General features: G+C 50.7%; 6 protein-coding genes across 6 annotated transcripts; 3 read left to right on the forward strand and 3 right to left on the reverse strand.

Moving 5' to 3' along the window:
• Positions 1 to 15: 15 nt before the first annotated feature.
• Positions 16 to 849, reverse strand: J4E82_005954 (uncharacterized protein; the record flags this gene model as incomplete). The annotated part of the gene is made up of 3 exons (XM_051732214.1): positions 16 to 309; positions 378 to 566; positions 697 to 849. The coding sequence occupies 3 exons, from the start codon at positions 847 to 849 to the stop codon at positions 16 to 18; spliced, it is 636 nt and encodes a 211-aa protein (XP_051588005.1).
• A 684-nt stretch (positions 850 to 1533) lies between these two features.
• On the reverse strand, positions 1534 to 5241 carry J4E82_005955 (uncharacterized protein; the record flags this gene model as incomplete). Its single annotated transcript, XM_051732215.1, has 7 exons — positions 1534 to 1646; positions 1696 to 1825; positions 1876 to 2175; positions 2226 to 4340; positions 4387 to 4495; positions 4549 to 5177; positions 5233 to 5241. The coding sequence occupies 7 exons, from the start codon at positions 5239 to 5241 to the stop codon at positions 1534 to 1536; spliced, it is 3405 nt and encodes a 1134-aa protein (XP_051588006.1).
• Positions 5242 to 6068: 827 nt separating this feature from the next.
• J4E82_005956 (uncharacterized protein) lies at positions 6069 to 7527 on the forward strand (the record flags this gene model as incomplete). The annotated part of the gene is made up of 5 exons (XM_051732216.1): positions 6069 to 6095; positions 6161 to 6270; positions 6320 to 6602; positions 6651 to 7350; positions 7400 to 7527. The coding sequence occupies 5 exons, from the start codon at positions 6069 to 6071 to the stop codon at positions 7525 to 7527; spliced, it is 1248 nt and encodes a 415-aa protein (XP_051588007.1).
• A 246-nt stretch (positions 7528 to 7773) lies between these two features.
• Positions 7774 to 9891, forward strand: J4E82_005957 (uncharacterized protein; the record flags this gene model as incomplete). The annotated part of the gene is made up of 3 exons (XM_051732217.1): positions 7774 to 7791; positions 7836 to 8019; positions 8159 to 9891. 3 exons carry the CDS (start codon positions 7774 to 7776, stop codon positions 9889 to 9891), a joined length of 1935 nt encoding a protein of 644 aa, XP_051588008.1.
• Positions 9892 to 11195: 1304 nt separating this feature from the next.
• On the forward strand, positions 11196 to 12625 carry J4E82_005958 (uncharacterized protein; the record flags this gene model as incomplete). The annotated part of the gene is made up of 3 exons (XM_051732218.1): positions 11196 to 11204; positions 11304 to 11369; positions 11537 to 12625. 3 exons carry the CDS (start codon positions 11196 to 11198, stop codon positions 12623 to 12625), a joined length of 1164 nt encoding a protein of 387 aa, XP_051588009.1.
• A 306-nt stretch (positions 12626 to 12931) lies between these two features.
• Positions 12932 to 13526, reverse strand: UBC7 (Ubiquitin-conjugating enzyme E2 7; the record flags this gene model as incomplete). Its single annotated transcript, XM_051732219.1, has 2 exons — positions 12932 to 13185; positions 13283 to 13526. 2 exons carry the CDS (start codon positions 13524 to 13526, stop codon positions 12932 to 12934), a joined length of 498 nt encoding a protein of 165 aa, XP_051588010.1.
• Between the last annotated feature and the right edge of the window lie 236 nt (positions 13527 to 13762).

A 13762-nucleotide genomic window follows, 5' to 3' on the forward strand; every position in this document is an offset into this window, starting at 1 on the left:
TCCTGAGAGGCAGTTTCAAATAATACCTTTCCTCGCGCCCTGGAAAAAGAAGCGAACAATGAAGACCTGCAACCCTGCCATGGTCATAATCAAGCCTGACTCCATCAAACTGAAGTTGAATATCCTCTTCTCGGTACTCTTGACGGTGCTGAAGTTACGGTTCTCGCGCGTGCGGAAGTACTTCTGGTTGCGGGAGATGGTGGAGAGTTGTGCGGATAACTTGAGAATAGACTCCTCAAGGACCGAGGTCTGTTCAGGGGAGGAGCCCTGCTTGGACGGGATCTTGGCACGGGCGGCTTCGTTCTCAACCTGTAGGCGCGCGAAATCAGTATGATAGTCCAAATGTATCCATAGGTGTACTGCGAGGCTTTACGTACGGCGATTTCGAAATCGACCATCTTCTCCGCAAAAGTGCTCATCTCGTTGTTGAAGCAGAAACGGTATTCTCCCACATCGTTTGCCGTGAATACAAAGTCGCCCTGTCGCTCCTTGGTTCCATCCAGGATGGTCTTGTCTGTTGGGCCGACAACCAAATAGTCGACATCGAATGAGCCTCCGGATTGGACCTGTCCACATTCTGTCAGCCTTCCTGTCCTAGGATTTATCGTGCTACCGCGTAGCAGCCTGGAGTAAGGTAGGGAAACAATTGACGGTTCCGAGGCCATTGCGTATCCAGGGTCCGGGTGGAGAACGTACTGCAAAGTAGAAAGCCAACTTGGTCCCCTTGTTCTCAACGTGCGCGTAGAAGCATGCTTGCTCGTGTGCCTCTAGTCTGTAGGTGAGGGCAGTAGCATACACGGCAGTGGTGTATGCCAGCAATGCGCTGAAAATGGTGAGGAGTGACCGCATCGTGTTCGTTGGCGTGGACGACTGCGTTTGTTGATGCGTGTTCTCATGTGCTGGAAGTTACAGCTGTCGACAACGTCGGCGGTAGGTTTTGCCGACGCAGGGATGTCGGGGGGGAAGGCGCGGGGAACTAGCGACTAGCCAATGGGATTCAAGGCGGTTGCGGACAAGCACTGCAAAGTGTAGATCCTCGATAATATTTGTAGTGTTGAATAAAAAGCGAACGCGCACGGCACCGCTTCTACCTGGGAACAGGCGGCTGCGGCGTGAAGTTGCTCTCGCTACGAATCAACACATACACAAACGTACTCAAGACATCTCAAAGAACATCTAGTAGATATTCAACATGTAGTGCTTTGGTGGCCTGGAATGAAGCAAGCTAATGATATTCATGATATACTATTCTACACTGCTTACACGCTGATACTGATCCAAAGTGGGACTCTATAAACATCTGTCAGACCACAGCGCCAACCTGCCCACGCACGCGACTCCGCTTATGCAATACTTCCAAGCTCCATTGCGCCATGTAAGTTGGGATATGCACACAACACGCTCACTGTCCTGATCCGCTAAGCAATGCCGACAGAACTTCGCTGACAATGTTATGTCAAGACCATTGTGACTGTACTCAGCAGTGTCGCCTGCCATCTTTTTCGTTTTATCCTACACAACCGTCCCTCTGCTTCAGCGAATGAAGATGGAGTCGGTCTTTCCCCAGAGCGTCTTTGTCTTGGCCGGGTGTTCGAGACCAAGGGATATGTCATCTCGTGCGCCCACTGTATCCCATAGGACTTCATCTGTAGTACTGTTAGTGCTGCAGATTTGTCGTCGTCAAGGGTAGCTTACCATCATCGATTGGTTCGGGCTTGGAATATTGAGCTTTGCCGACAAGGGCAAATCTGATCTTGTCTAGCTGTTTCCCCTTGATCTTGGTGAAGTCTGAGAGTCGCTGTTTTGTTTCACTGAAAGGCTCGCCCTGTAATATATTAGTAACAGGGCAGAAGAGATCTTAATAGTTATACACACCTCTTTCAATGCAAACTGGAACGGCACACCATGTGCTTTTGATGGCTCTTTGTCAAAGTGGAATACAGAAATCTTCTTCGATGACTCGTCCTCAGGGAAAGGCGCGACAAAGATCGACGTGTATTCGTAGAGGCTCATTACAGAGTGGTCTGGCGGCAGAATTTTGTGAAACTTGTTCACATGCGCCTCGTAAGCACGAATCTTAGGCATTACTTCGTCGCTGATGTTTGCTTTCTTTTGCAATGCCACCAAGAGATCGGCAACTTGGGCGTTCTTAGGGACCATCAAAGTGTGCTCCTCCTATATTGTATTAGTACCGATATGAACGTCAGTTTAGGCTTGAAACTCACCTCCTTGCTGAGACCCTCTGGAAGCCAAGTTACCTTGACAGGCTTTCTTTGCTCTAGCTCTTTCAGACTCATGTCGAGAACCTCGTAAAACAAGGCGTCGTTTCGCTGGTTCGCGCTTGCAGAATAATTGTAGGGTCCAGGGAAGAGTATGTTGTTCAATGTCGAATTGACGTTGTACTTGACAGGTAGTTTGGGCTTGCCAGCAGTGCTGACGGTGGTGAAGCGTAGATAGCTAGGATCGGTTTTGAGGGCCTCTGCTACCTTGCTGGAGAATTGATCGTATGCCATCTTCTTGCTGAGGGTTAAGAAGAATGTAGGCAGATCCATATCCGACGTCTTCGGCACGAATTCGATGTTGATCCTGTTCAGAAGATAGTCGTAAAATTCCTTTGCCTCGGTGTAGCCTCCTTGGGCTGTTACCTGAGCGACTTCCTTCTCGTTCAATACACGTTGAACTGTGATGATGTCGCCATCTTGAATTTCCGAGGCTGCCAATGTAATCTTTGGCTTCATCGCTTCGATCATGTTTTGTTTGATCTCTTCTGAAAGCTTGATTTGCGTACCAGTCGGCCATCCCAACATCTTCGTGATGGCTGGGGTTAGATCAGAAACCTTGTCCTGGAATGCCGCGTACAAGGTGCCCACACCGAACAGACTCTGTTCATTCGCGTCGAAATGTTTCAGGAAGATCATCAATGGACGATTGTTAGTCTGACCCTTGAGGTCTACTAGCTTTTCGCCAAAAACTGGCGCTCCACTATCATCGCGTTCTTGGGCCTTCTCGATCCACATCCTGAATTGCGACTGCTTCGTGCCGTGCTTGCTTGCGGCCTCTTCCACTGTCATTTCGGGGAATTCAAGAGCGGTATCCGGGCGGATAGTACCGTTCTGCCTATTAACCATCGACCATGGCCGCAGCATGTCTGCTTCAGTTCCTAAATCTTGAGCAACAGTGGCTGCAAAGTCAGCCATTGTGGTGGCTCGGAGCACGCGGTAGATCCTCGGGCTAGCAGGCGTCTCTTGGTCGCTCTTCCATGGTACGATATCAAATCCCTGGTGTGCTTTGAATTGTTCATCTGATGCGACTGCCACATCCATGTAGAGATGAGCTTCTTCGCGCTCCTTCTTCCTGCGCTCCATCAATGCTCGTTCTTCAGCAAGTCGTTCTGCCAAATGCTTTGGTGGCTCTACAGCCTTGCTGTCTATGAGAACCTGGTCAAGTCTGGTTTCTCTTATGTATACCAACATGTATGCGCTCATTGAGCGCTTGGCAGACCAGGCTCTGGTGTAGGGGTTACGCTGGCCAGTGTTTCCATTAGCCTGGGCGTAGTCGCCACCAAAGTTTTCTTCCAAGGCTTCGCGTAGTGTGGCGCGAGTCACACGGTCGTCATCGAATTTGTAGTAGTGTCCATCTTTGGTAGGCTTGAGGAAAGCGTAGTAGTGGCCCGCGTTGAGATCACCGCTGTGCACCAAAACACCGTGCAAGTGGTATATCCAGGATTCGGATCGATCGGCTCCGTCGGAAAGGTATGGCGCAGCGTCCCAGACCTCTGGGAATTCGTAACGGTCGTTAACCTTCATCATGGCGTCGCGTGTGAAGTCGTATTCGAAGCGCTTGAGCTGGAGGTGCAGCACAGGCGGGAAGCTCTCGAATATGACACCCTTCTTGGCATCTTGCAATCCAAAGCCCTCTGCGAAGTACTTGTTTTCACCGTCCATGGTCTCCACTTGCACGTAATCTTTGAAGCTGTCGTCGAGGTTCTTGTTTCCGCTCACGTTTAATTGTATGTCCCAGAAGTCCTCAACCCGGGATGATTCGTAGTCGACGTTGATGCATGATATGTAAGTCTTCATCTTGCCTACGAACATCCTTGTCAAGGCACCTTCGGCTTCAGTGCCCTTCATCCTCTCATCAAGCTTGTCCATGAGCACGCGGGACAGCTCCTGTACATCTTGCTGTTCGAAAATCTGTTTCGAATCCCAACCGAAGGAATGTGTGAGTTCTGTCGTGCCTACGGCGCCGTTCGATGTCTGGAGAAGGTAGAAAAGCCGTTGTAAAGCGTATGCGCTGTTGGAACGGTCGGCTTCTTCGGCGGTTGGAATCTGGTAAACGGCCTGGGAACGTTAGTCTTGTCCCTATACTCTAGGGCTTGCCACATACCTGGCGGAAAGCATTAGTGAAGAATAGTGACTGCAAGAGCGAGTTGAGGTAGCAAGTTGCGCCCTGGTTCTTCAGCCCGACCATGCCGGTCTCCTTCTTCGAGTCGTAACTGGAACGGTCAGCAAGTCGATTGCAACTATAAGTCAGCATTGAGAAACTCACTTGATAAAATTGTGCCACAACACTCCAGTGGGGTCCTTGAGCACTCTTATGTACGCAGTCACATTGGCTGCGTTGTCTTCTACCATTGGCCGTCCTCGGTCCTCCCATGAGTTGCTGAAAAGTTTTCTTAGTTCTGCAAAGCGCGTGAAGCCCCAATCGCCTTCCTCGGCAGTAAAGCGGTGGTGTGCGGTATGTGTGGTGTAAATAGTTGGGTCCTTGGGGTTCCAGAGTACGAGCATGAATTCGACACATGCGTACCAATCCTCTGGCATTTGCTTCTCCTCATAAGCTTGCTCCAGGTAAAAGGAAGCAAAGTCGACGTTGTTACCGTACGGGAAAAACAGTATCCGCCAGGGATGTCCGCCGCACTCGAAGATGGGACCATGCTCGCGTCGTGTGAGTTGGCGCCAGTCTTTGATCTCCCATGTGTTGTATACTTCTGCTTCAATGTCGTACTCGAGGTTCTTGGGCATGTGTCTCTTCATAAAGGCATCGTATTCGTCGGCGCGGGGCTCGGGGTCGGCGTCGACCTCGTCCATTTGGTCGTCTGTGTCGGGCGTTATGATGGCGACATCGGCCTTCTCGTCGTACTCGTTGTCGACGAGCATATCACTTTCGATCTGTTGGAGCTGTCCAGTCAGCATGGCTGCGTGTGGAGTGTCGACAGCGAAGGCGCAAGCTTACCTGATCCATGGCGGCTTCAGCTTCCCGGCAGGAGCGGGTGGACGTGGGGGCAGGCTGCAAGGAAAGAGCTATACAGAGGCGTCGCAAGGACAGGGACCACTGAGTGCGCTCGACGTTGGAAGGTGAAAAAGGAAGCTGCGCGCCTGTCGCCTAGAGAAAGGAAGGTACGGGTGGACAGCACTTGCGCGGGATGCGGGTAAGGATGAGTTCCTCGCTAAATGGTGGCGGCAGTGGAGATATGACGATCGGATTATTGTCGTCTTGAAAACTCCAACAACGGGAATGTGCAAGGGGGTGGGAGGTGGACTGCGAGGGCGCACAAAGCCGGGAAGCTGGCAGCAGCTCTCGACGCTCAGAACAGCAACTCTCTTCGATGGTTGCAGCCTTGGCGCTCGATACAGTGGAGTGCAGCAACCCAAGGCCGCGGCCTACGACGTCATTCGTCCAACACCACATGCTGGTGGATAGCATGCCACGCGAATATCGACATCTACAAACGCTCGCGCATTGTGCGTGTTGTAATGCTGGACTTGACTCGATCTTCCATGATTACGCCTTCTTGACTGTGTCACGGCGTGAACAGGTCCAGGTTGTGAGTGATTTCTCCAAAATTTGGGCCGGTTAGCGGAGCATGTAATCACATGCCCCGTATTTTGCTACAGCTCCATCGTTGGGTTCCTGCACTTGCTCGCACTCGCACCGACAATTATGAACATAGGAAGACGTAGTCTCGCATTATGCGCGCGACACTCTGGTAGTCTACGTAGGGCGTCTCCAACACATACCATTTCCAGGCTACAAATTCGACTTTCTCATGCTGCAGCCGTCGCGCCAACATGGAGACCGTCTTCGGCCCTCGACGAGTGAGCTCCAAATAACCGACCGTGACAGCGTCAACTAAAGCTAACACGCAACTAGATGGGTGCAGCGCGAAGCCAGGCCCATAAGCTTGCGACAATTGACTTTCTTTGGTAGGACCCTGACTGAGTCTCGTCTCATCGACTCGGCCAACTATTGCCGTTTAGAACTTCCTACAAGGTGCGGCGTAATCTTATGATGGCGTACGACGGTTGCTAAATAAATCCAGGCTTGCACATCGTTTGCGTGATATTCAGACCCTACCATATGTCGTTGTTGCGAATCCCCATCTCGCCCATGTCTACGAGTCATACCTGCGAGCCTTTGAACGCTTCCGTCGCATACCCGAGATAAAGTCGCTAGACGACAACGAGAAATACTGCAAGGTGCTGGAAGAGACGTTGACCGAGCATGCGTCCGTCATACCCCGTCTTGCTATTGGTGTGCTTGAGGTTCGAGGCCTAATGAAGGCTGAAGAGACGGACAAGTTCATGACCACCATGTTACGATCGGTATGCGCCCAGTCAGTACAGAACTGTGGACAACACTAACCATCGTAGCGCATCTCGCGACGCGTCATTGCAGAGCAGCATCTAGCGCTTACCGAGACTTTTGATTCGCCATGGCATTTCCCCCAGGCCGAGATCCATCCTCATGACCAGGAGGCAGTCGGCGAGATATTCTTGCGGTGCAACGCGAAAGACATAGTCGAAGATTGCGGTAAGACAATGCAGGAGCTGATCAAGCGCACCTATGGCTCGCATGTCGACATCCCAGAGATCAAAGTTTACGGCCACATCGATGCGACGTTTCCATACATTCTGAGTCACCTTGAATACATCATTGGCGAGCTTTTGCGAAACTCCATCCAAGCTGTCATCGAACAGCGCAAGTCGAAAGATGCCAAGCTGCCACCCATCGAAGTGCTGATATGCGAAACCTCGCAACACGTCATTATCAGAATATCCGACCAAGGCGGTGGTATTTCAAACGAAGTCTTGCCGTACTTGTGGAGCTTCAGCAAAGGTCCCCGCCGCGAGAAAAGGTTAGAAAATCTGGCAAGAGTACCAAAGTTGTTAGGGACGTTGCAAGAGCTGCAGGTACCCGGTGGTGAATCTGCGGCACAGGTGCAACAACGCCTAGATAGCAGGTCAAAGTACGGCGATTCGGGCTTACATCACGGCTCGCTATCCTCATTGACTAGTCGTGCACCGGATCTGCGCCTAGGTATTGGACTTCCCATGTCGCGTCTATATGCCGGTGAGTATTCCGTGATAGTGGCGGGGTTACGCGACTAACGCTATTCCAGAATATTGGGCTGGCAGTCTCGAGATTCACAGCTTGGAAGGCTATGGAGTCGATGCCTTCCTCCAAATATCGAAGCTTGGCAACAAGAATGAGCGACTCACTACGCGGGCCTCCATGGATGCCATATAGACGTTGTGTCGGAAGAAAGTGTTGCGGGTGTGTTTGCGTTTTCGTGATGCAAGCGCGTTCTGCCCGCAGCTCATTCTTACTCCAGGAGCTAGCAGTCATCCACGAGCACCTCTCCTGCCTGGTATCCACTACCTGCGAAGCTGTCTGCCTGAGAAGCACAATCTGGTTGACAACCACAACATCACATTCAGGCCCCGCTCGATTGATCAAGACACCGTATTGTTCGCAAGTATCTTTTACTACAACATGTCCACAGAACGTCTTGTGAGTATGTGCAGCCATGTCCCCGGACTATATTGACAGCTTAGGATGTTGCTGCCGAAGTTGTGCAGTCGCTTCACGCTGGTGTCGGCATCGCCAGTCATGCTCACCCATCGGTCAGTTCCGTATCATCAGACGATGGGGGCCGTCCATACTTCGAAAACCTTCTGGCAAACGTTGCTTTCGATGTCGAGTTGCACGGTATCGCTCTCCATTCGAATACATCACTTAGTGAGATACGCTGTCCACTTTTGAGAAGATCGGAGTCCAAGCAACAAGGTACAACTACGAAGCTCTGAGAAAATCTCATCCCATCACTACACAAATCGATTTTAGAAGTTCAGTCTGTTGCACTGCTAATCTTCAGCAGCAATCAATCATCTCGACGTAATTTCGTGCTGGAAAGGTATCTCCAACGCCCAAGCGCTAGAGCTTACGCTATGGGAGCGTTTGTTCCAGAGATGTCTGGTCTCTCAAGTCGAGAATGACTTGCGACGCCTCACTATTGTTCAACTAAACAAAATCCGGGACGATCTCGAAGGCGAAGAACCTTTGACTCTTTTATTACAAGGCCTTCCCAGCAAGCAAAGCCGTCTCATCGAAGTCAACTTGCCGAATCTCATCCATCATATCATCGATGCTTTCTACAACGATCACTCCAGTCAGAACGCTGCCAGGAACTTTCGATGGTCGCTTGGGTCTGGCGATCTTCCAGGCTTTGTTTACAATTACATTGCAACGCACGATTGCTTCCTGCGCAGTTCGGAGGGGGTTTTCATGTCGGCTGAAGTGACACTCGATTACTATACCATGCCCGTGGTTCATGCTATCACCAGAGTACATTGGCAACCGCCCGATGTTAAGTTTGAGCATGTTCCTTCGCAACTCGGACCGAGAGGCCAGTATCACATCGCCCCATATCGTGAGCCAGACAGTTCGAGTTACAATCGCTTTCCCGATGACGTCGTTTACACTGTGACGCGTTCCACGTCCATGATCCAATGGGATAAGTTCAGCGAATTATTCCGTGCACAGGCACCGGATACTCCAACGACATCCGAGACGCTTATTCAAGCCAGTATCGTCACAAAGTTTCCAGAAGACGTGCGCTTCGAGCGTGTTTCGCGATATGTCGTCAAGGTTGAGATTGTAGACACGCTTCAGGTCCATGCGGTACCAGACGAATACAGACCACAGACCGAGGACGCATCGACGCCCCCAATTCCGTCATATATCAGCGAGCCCTGGTCCAACAACCTCGCTTCACCTAGGCTTCAACAGCATCGTGACTCCAAACCTGCTTTCTTTGGGGCATTGAGAAAGCGCTTTCCCGATTCACCCAAGAAACGAAAGGCTGTGTTACGCTCCACAAGCTATGACGGAATGTCACCAGTGGAACTGGTATATGATGAATCTGACACTGACGTCAAACGTCAGAAGCTGGCGCTGCGTGATGATATCGACATGCACGCTGCAACCTTTGAATCGCAAAGATACCAGTCTGCGGTGGAGGAGTGCGAAGTTGTGCTCGAAGCGCTCGACACCTTTCGTCAGAATGTAGAGAACCGAACTACATCTGTTGAGCGGGAACCCAGTGAAGTGGCACTTCGTCTATATGCGGCAGTTGCTCCGGCATTTCACGTGGTCTACGCAGCAATCAAAAAAGAATTGTTGGAACTAAAGGACCCGAAGGACGATTGTTGTCACACGCCTGTCAAAGAAAAAAAAGAGATCCCAATTATCCCAACTGGTCAAGTGCCCACACCACCAGACTCCCCCATGGAATCTAGATCTAGCTTCGCCAGCACTTCCGAATCGGCCAGCAACACAAGTATTCCCAATATCGCGAATTCAGCTATGGAACTGAGCAGCCCCCACCACCTGCGCTCAAGTGAGCTTTCTCAAGACGAGATTCAAAAGAATTATCGCGAGTTCGAGGAGGTTGCCAAACGCAGGAAGACTGATCCCACTACCACATTTAGCTGCGATGTGGGCGATATAGAATTTGAGCGCATCTTCATGGAAGACAGTGAGGTAGAAGGGGTTAGTGGGCTAAGCGGATTGAGTGACGGTATGGGCGGGCTGATGGTGGATGAGGATTAGACTGATAGGCGGATGGTTATGTTGTGCCGAGTCCGCATTGCTTCATCCATAGAGTTAGCGTATTGAAAAGGAGTCCGTATTTCTTGAATCATTTGACCTTGCTTATTTGCTCAATTGAACAGTCATGTTCTTGAGTGGCACGGAACATCAGAGAAGTGAGGTTTGTCATTGTGAAGAAGCATCTACGTAGGTAAGGCAAGCTTCCTAATTCAATAATAAGATTCGTATTCAACCATCGTAAAACTTTTGAGGCACATCCACTTCATGCGGTCGGTTCTTCTATACATCTTGGTGCAACCCGCTTTGTAACTCGACCCTAGTGGTACGTCGTCGCCGGATGTCACCATGCCGTTTCACAACTTTCCAGATCTCAATCAAGAAGCAAGCGAGATGGCGACTGCAAGGCGAAGACGCAGCGAAGAAAAGAATGGGCGGACTTGCGATCTGAGTCTTTGACTCAGTTACCAGAGAACATATATGTCTTTGAAGATCCTTGGTATCCTGATGTGTTTTGATTGCCCAATACTAAGGATGAAGAAGAGCCTGCCAAGGATTGATGTGGACTTCGTGATCTCTCCCGAGAAAGCGAGCTCGACGTTGCCATAGGTAATCATGGTACTCAGATATAGGCCCATTACCAAATATGACTTTGGAGGATGACAACATTTTAGAAAATGTCGAAACACCTTTTCGAAGCATCGAACTGTATTAGAGGTTCTTCCTGAAGTGCATGTTTCACAGGAGCACCATGAAAACACTACCTAGGTACTCCCAATACTTTCATTATCTAAAGAGATGATAATCGATGTCTAAGACTGCCACTGTAGCGAGATTTCAACGGTGTCGGTTCATGAAGTGATGGACTAGATCTCAAGGATACTGCGGTATCGTGACCCGATGATACATTCATACCCACTAGCGAATGACGCACTTTGCAATGAGCCCGTGATAGTAGAAGCTATGAGGAGCTCGATCCAAGCCCTCCGAGGAAATGTCGTAATATATCGACTAGCAAACGTCATGCCGCAAAGTAAACAGCGTGCTCACACATTCTATCCTCATTGCTTGAACTGCCCTCCTCCTTTGCAGATGCATAGCAAAAAGCCGCATCTACCCGGCTTCCCCCCTCGCACCTGCCCAAACCATACACCACGTGTGGCTCAGCAAACAACCTCGTCGGGCCTACTTCGCTCTTACCCCGCCCCCGCTTGTGTCGCTTATACCTGTGTCCCCCGCCACTTTTCCTCCGTCCTAGCTTTCAATCACGCAATTTCACGTGCGCCGCCAAACTACGTTCGACCACTATGGTTCAGGTACGCCCCCAGATTTTTTGCATCGACTTCCTAATGCGGTAGACTATGTCTTCACGATTGGCTGGTTTTGGCATGACAGGGCTGACAAGTTGGTCGTAGCTTGAGTACTCGGTCGAGGAGCCGCTTAATCGCGAGCCAGAGCTTGAGAAGTTAGTCCAAAGGTATGTGTGTAGTGTCTCAGTATGGAAAGACAAGCATGTTGTGTGGAGACAGCGATGAAAGGCGTTAGTTGAGCGCGAGTCATTCCATGCGTGGTGTCCATTTGCGCTGGAACGGAGCTCAGTCTTCTTTCTTTTGGGAGAACTATGATATTCACTGGATACTATTGGTAGTATCACAGCCATGACGATACTAATTCTGGGTACAGTTTCATTACCAAAGACGGCTACGACCGCAACCACGGCCCCATTCCCCACATCGATGCCAGCACACACAAAGTCTCCATTACCGGCCTCGTCAACAATGAACTCTCGCTTTCCATTTCAGACCTTCAAGCACTTCCACAACATACCGTGATATGCGCATTACAATGCGCCGGCAATCGGCGTCATACCATGCGTACAAAGTTGAAGGAGGTGTCCGGCATCGACTGGTTCGATGGTGCTGTCATGAACTGCAAATGGACTGGCCCTCTGCTCAAGGATGTTCTGGAAAAAGCTGGTGTCAAGGTCGAGGATGATAAGCTGAAGGAAGCGCATGTAGCATTCTCGTGCTACCAGACGGTTACGCAAGAAGATGACTTCTACGGTGCCAGTATTCCACTGTCACGAGCTATGAATCGCGAAAGCTCGATTCTGCTCGCGCTGAAGATGAACGACAAGCCTCTTCCACCTAATCATGGAGCTCCAGTCCGTGTCGTCACACCAGGTATCGCTGGAGCGAGGAGCGTAAAGTGGCTTGACTCTATCTCAGTCCAGCTAAGCGAGAGCCAAAGCCACTACCAGCAACATGACTACAAGATTCTACCTCCGGAAGCTGATTCCAAAGAGAAGGCAGAGGAGTACTGGGACAAAGTTGGCGCGCTGCATGACATGCCCGTCAACAGCGTCATCGGAGTTCCGAAGTCAGGTACCACTGTACATCAGGATGCAGATGGGATGATTGAAGTCAAGGGATACGCCCTGCCTAGTGGTGCAGATGGACCCATCGTAAAAGTTGAAGTCAGTGTCGACGGAGGAAAGTCGTGGACAGAGGCAGAACTGATTAAAAACTATGAGGGTGAAGATGCCAAGGATGTTGAACTCAAGTGGGCGTGGGCGCTATGGAAGTTGAAGGTCAAAGTCGAGAAGGGCAAAGATGTCGCGATCTACAGTCGCGCAACGGACAAAAGTGGTAATATGCAGGAGAAATGTCCAAAGTGGAACTTCCGGGGCGTGGCGTACAACGGATATGGTGAAGCTTCTGGACTAGAGGTTGTCTGAGGATGATGGCTGGTTATATCCACAGCGGATGTGGCAGATTGATATACATTTTTAGCTCACATATTGGTAGCACAGCACGACTTTACGAATGTCATGAATAAACAAGTTCAACCTCGTAGCAGCGGATCCAGTTGACCACTGTTGTCTTCAAGGCAGTTATGGAGATGCTCATATCATATTTCCATATATGGAGAAGCTTTATACCAAGCACCACCAAGAAACTCCCGTTACGCTAATGCATTCGTGATTCATAACTCCTCTCTATCCTCATCCGTCCCCTCTCATACATGCCCTGTCTCAGGCTTCCTACAGCCCCAGACTCTTCCTGACATTCGTCCGCACAATCTTCTCGTACTCCTCCCTCTTCTCCCTCCACATTCGCGCCGCGTCCACGTTCGCTGGGCTCTCATCGTTCGGCTCTGCCAACATGCTCATGACGCTGATCAAGATCTTCTCGACGCTTTGTATGGGTGACCACCGCTCGGAGGCTTGTTCGTAGTGCATGGGGTCTTCGCCGGGCGCGTGAAGGATCGATATACAAACTTCGCCGTTGGGGTATACTGTTCTTAACATTAGCTCGGATTCTCACTAATTCATGCTTCTTGCGCACGTAGGTGAGCGAGCATAGGGAAGCATGTCCTAGGTGATCAAACATACCATTTGGATGCCACATCTCGGTTACAAACTTCATCTTTGGTGGCGCGAGTGGGTAGTCTTTCGGGAACCGTAATTCTGCGGGGAAGACGCCGCCTTCAAAGGGTGTGCCTTCCGGGCCTTGGATCAGCGCTTCCCAGATGAACATGTCGTCTTCGCTGACCGGGCCGGCAGTGATGCCCTCTGGCGGGTCGTTGGAGAGCATGCGGTACTCCTTGAAGAGGCGCTTTGAAGCCGATGAAGCCATGGTGTGAATCGGAAGTGGGTATGCGCGGAAGGTGGCAGCAGTGCTCTGGGCGCGGGGGGCGGGGCTTTTGGTGTATTGGGTCTGGGTTGTGAAGCTTAGCCTTTTGCGTCGCGAAGCAAGGAACCGTGCTATAGTAAGTGAACAACGTGATGCGCTGTGGCCGAGGTGCCGATATTAAGAAAGAAAGAGTCGTGGGTGGTTAGGTGAAAGCGTTCCGGGCGGTCAATGACGGTTCC

Source organism: Alternaria postmessia, assembly GCF_024291825.1.
Source record: "Alternaria postmessia strain BMP 2775 chromosome Unknown scaffold_33, whole genome shotgun sequence".
In the NCBI taxonomy this organism is placed as follows: domain Eukaryota; kingdom Fungi; phylum Ascomycota; class Dothideomycetes; order Pleosporales; family Pleosporaceae; genus Alternaria; species Alternaria postmessia.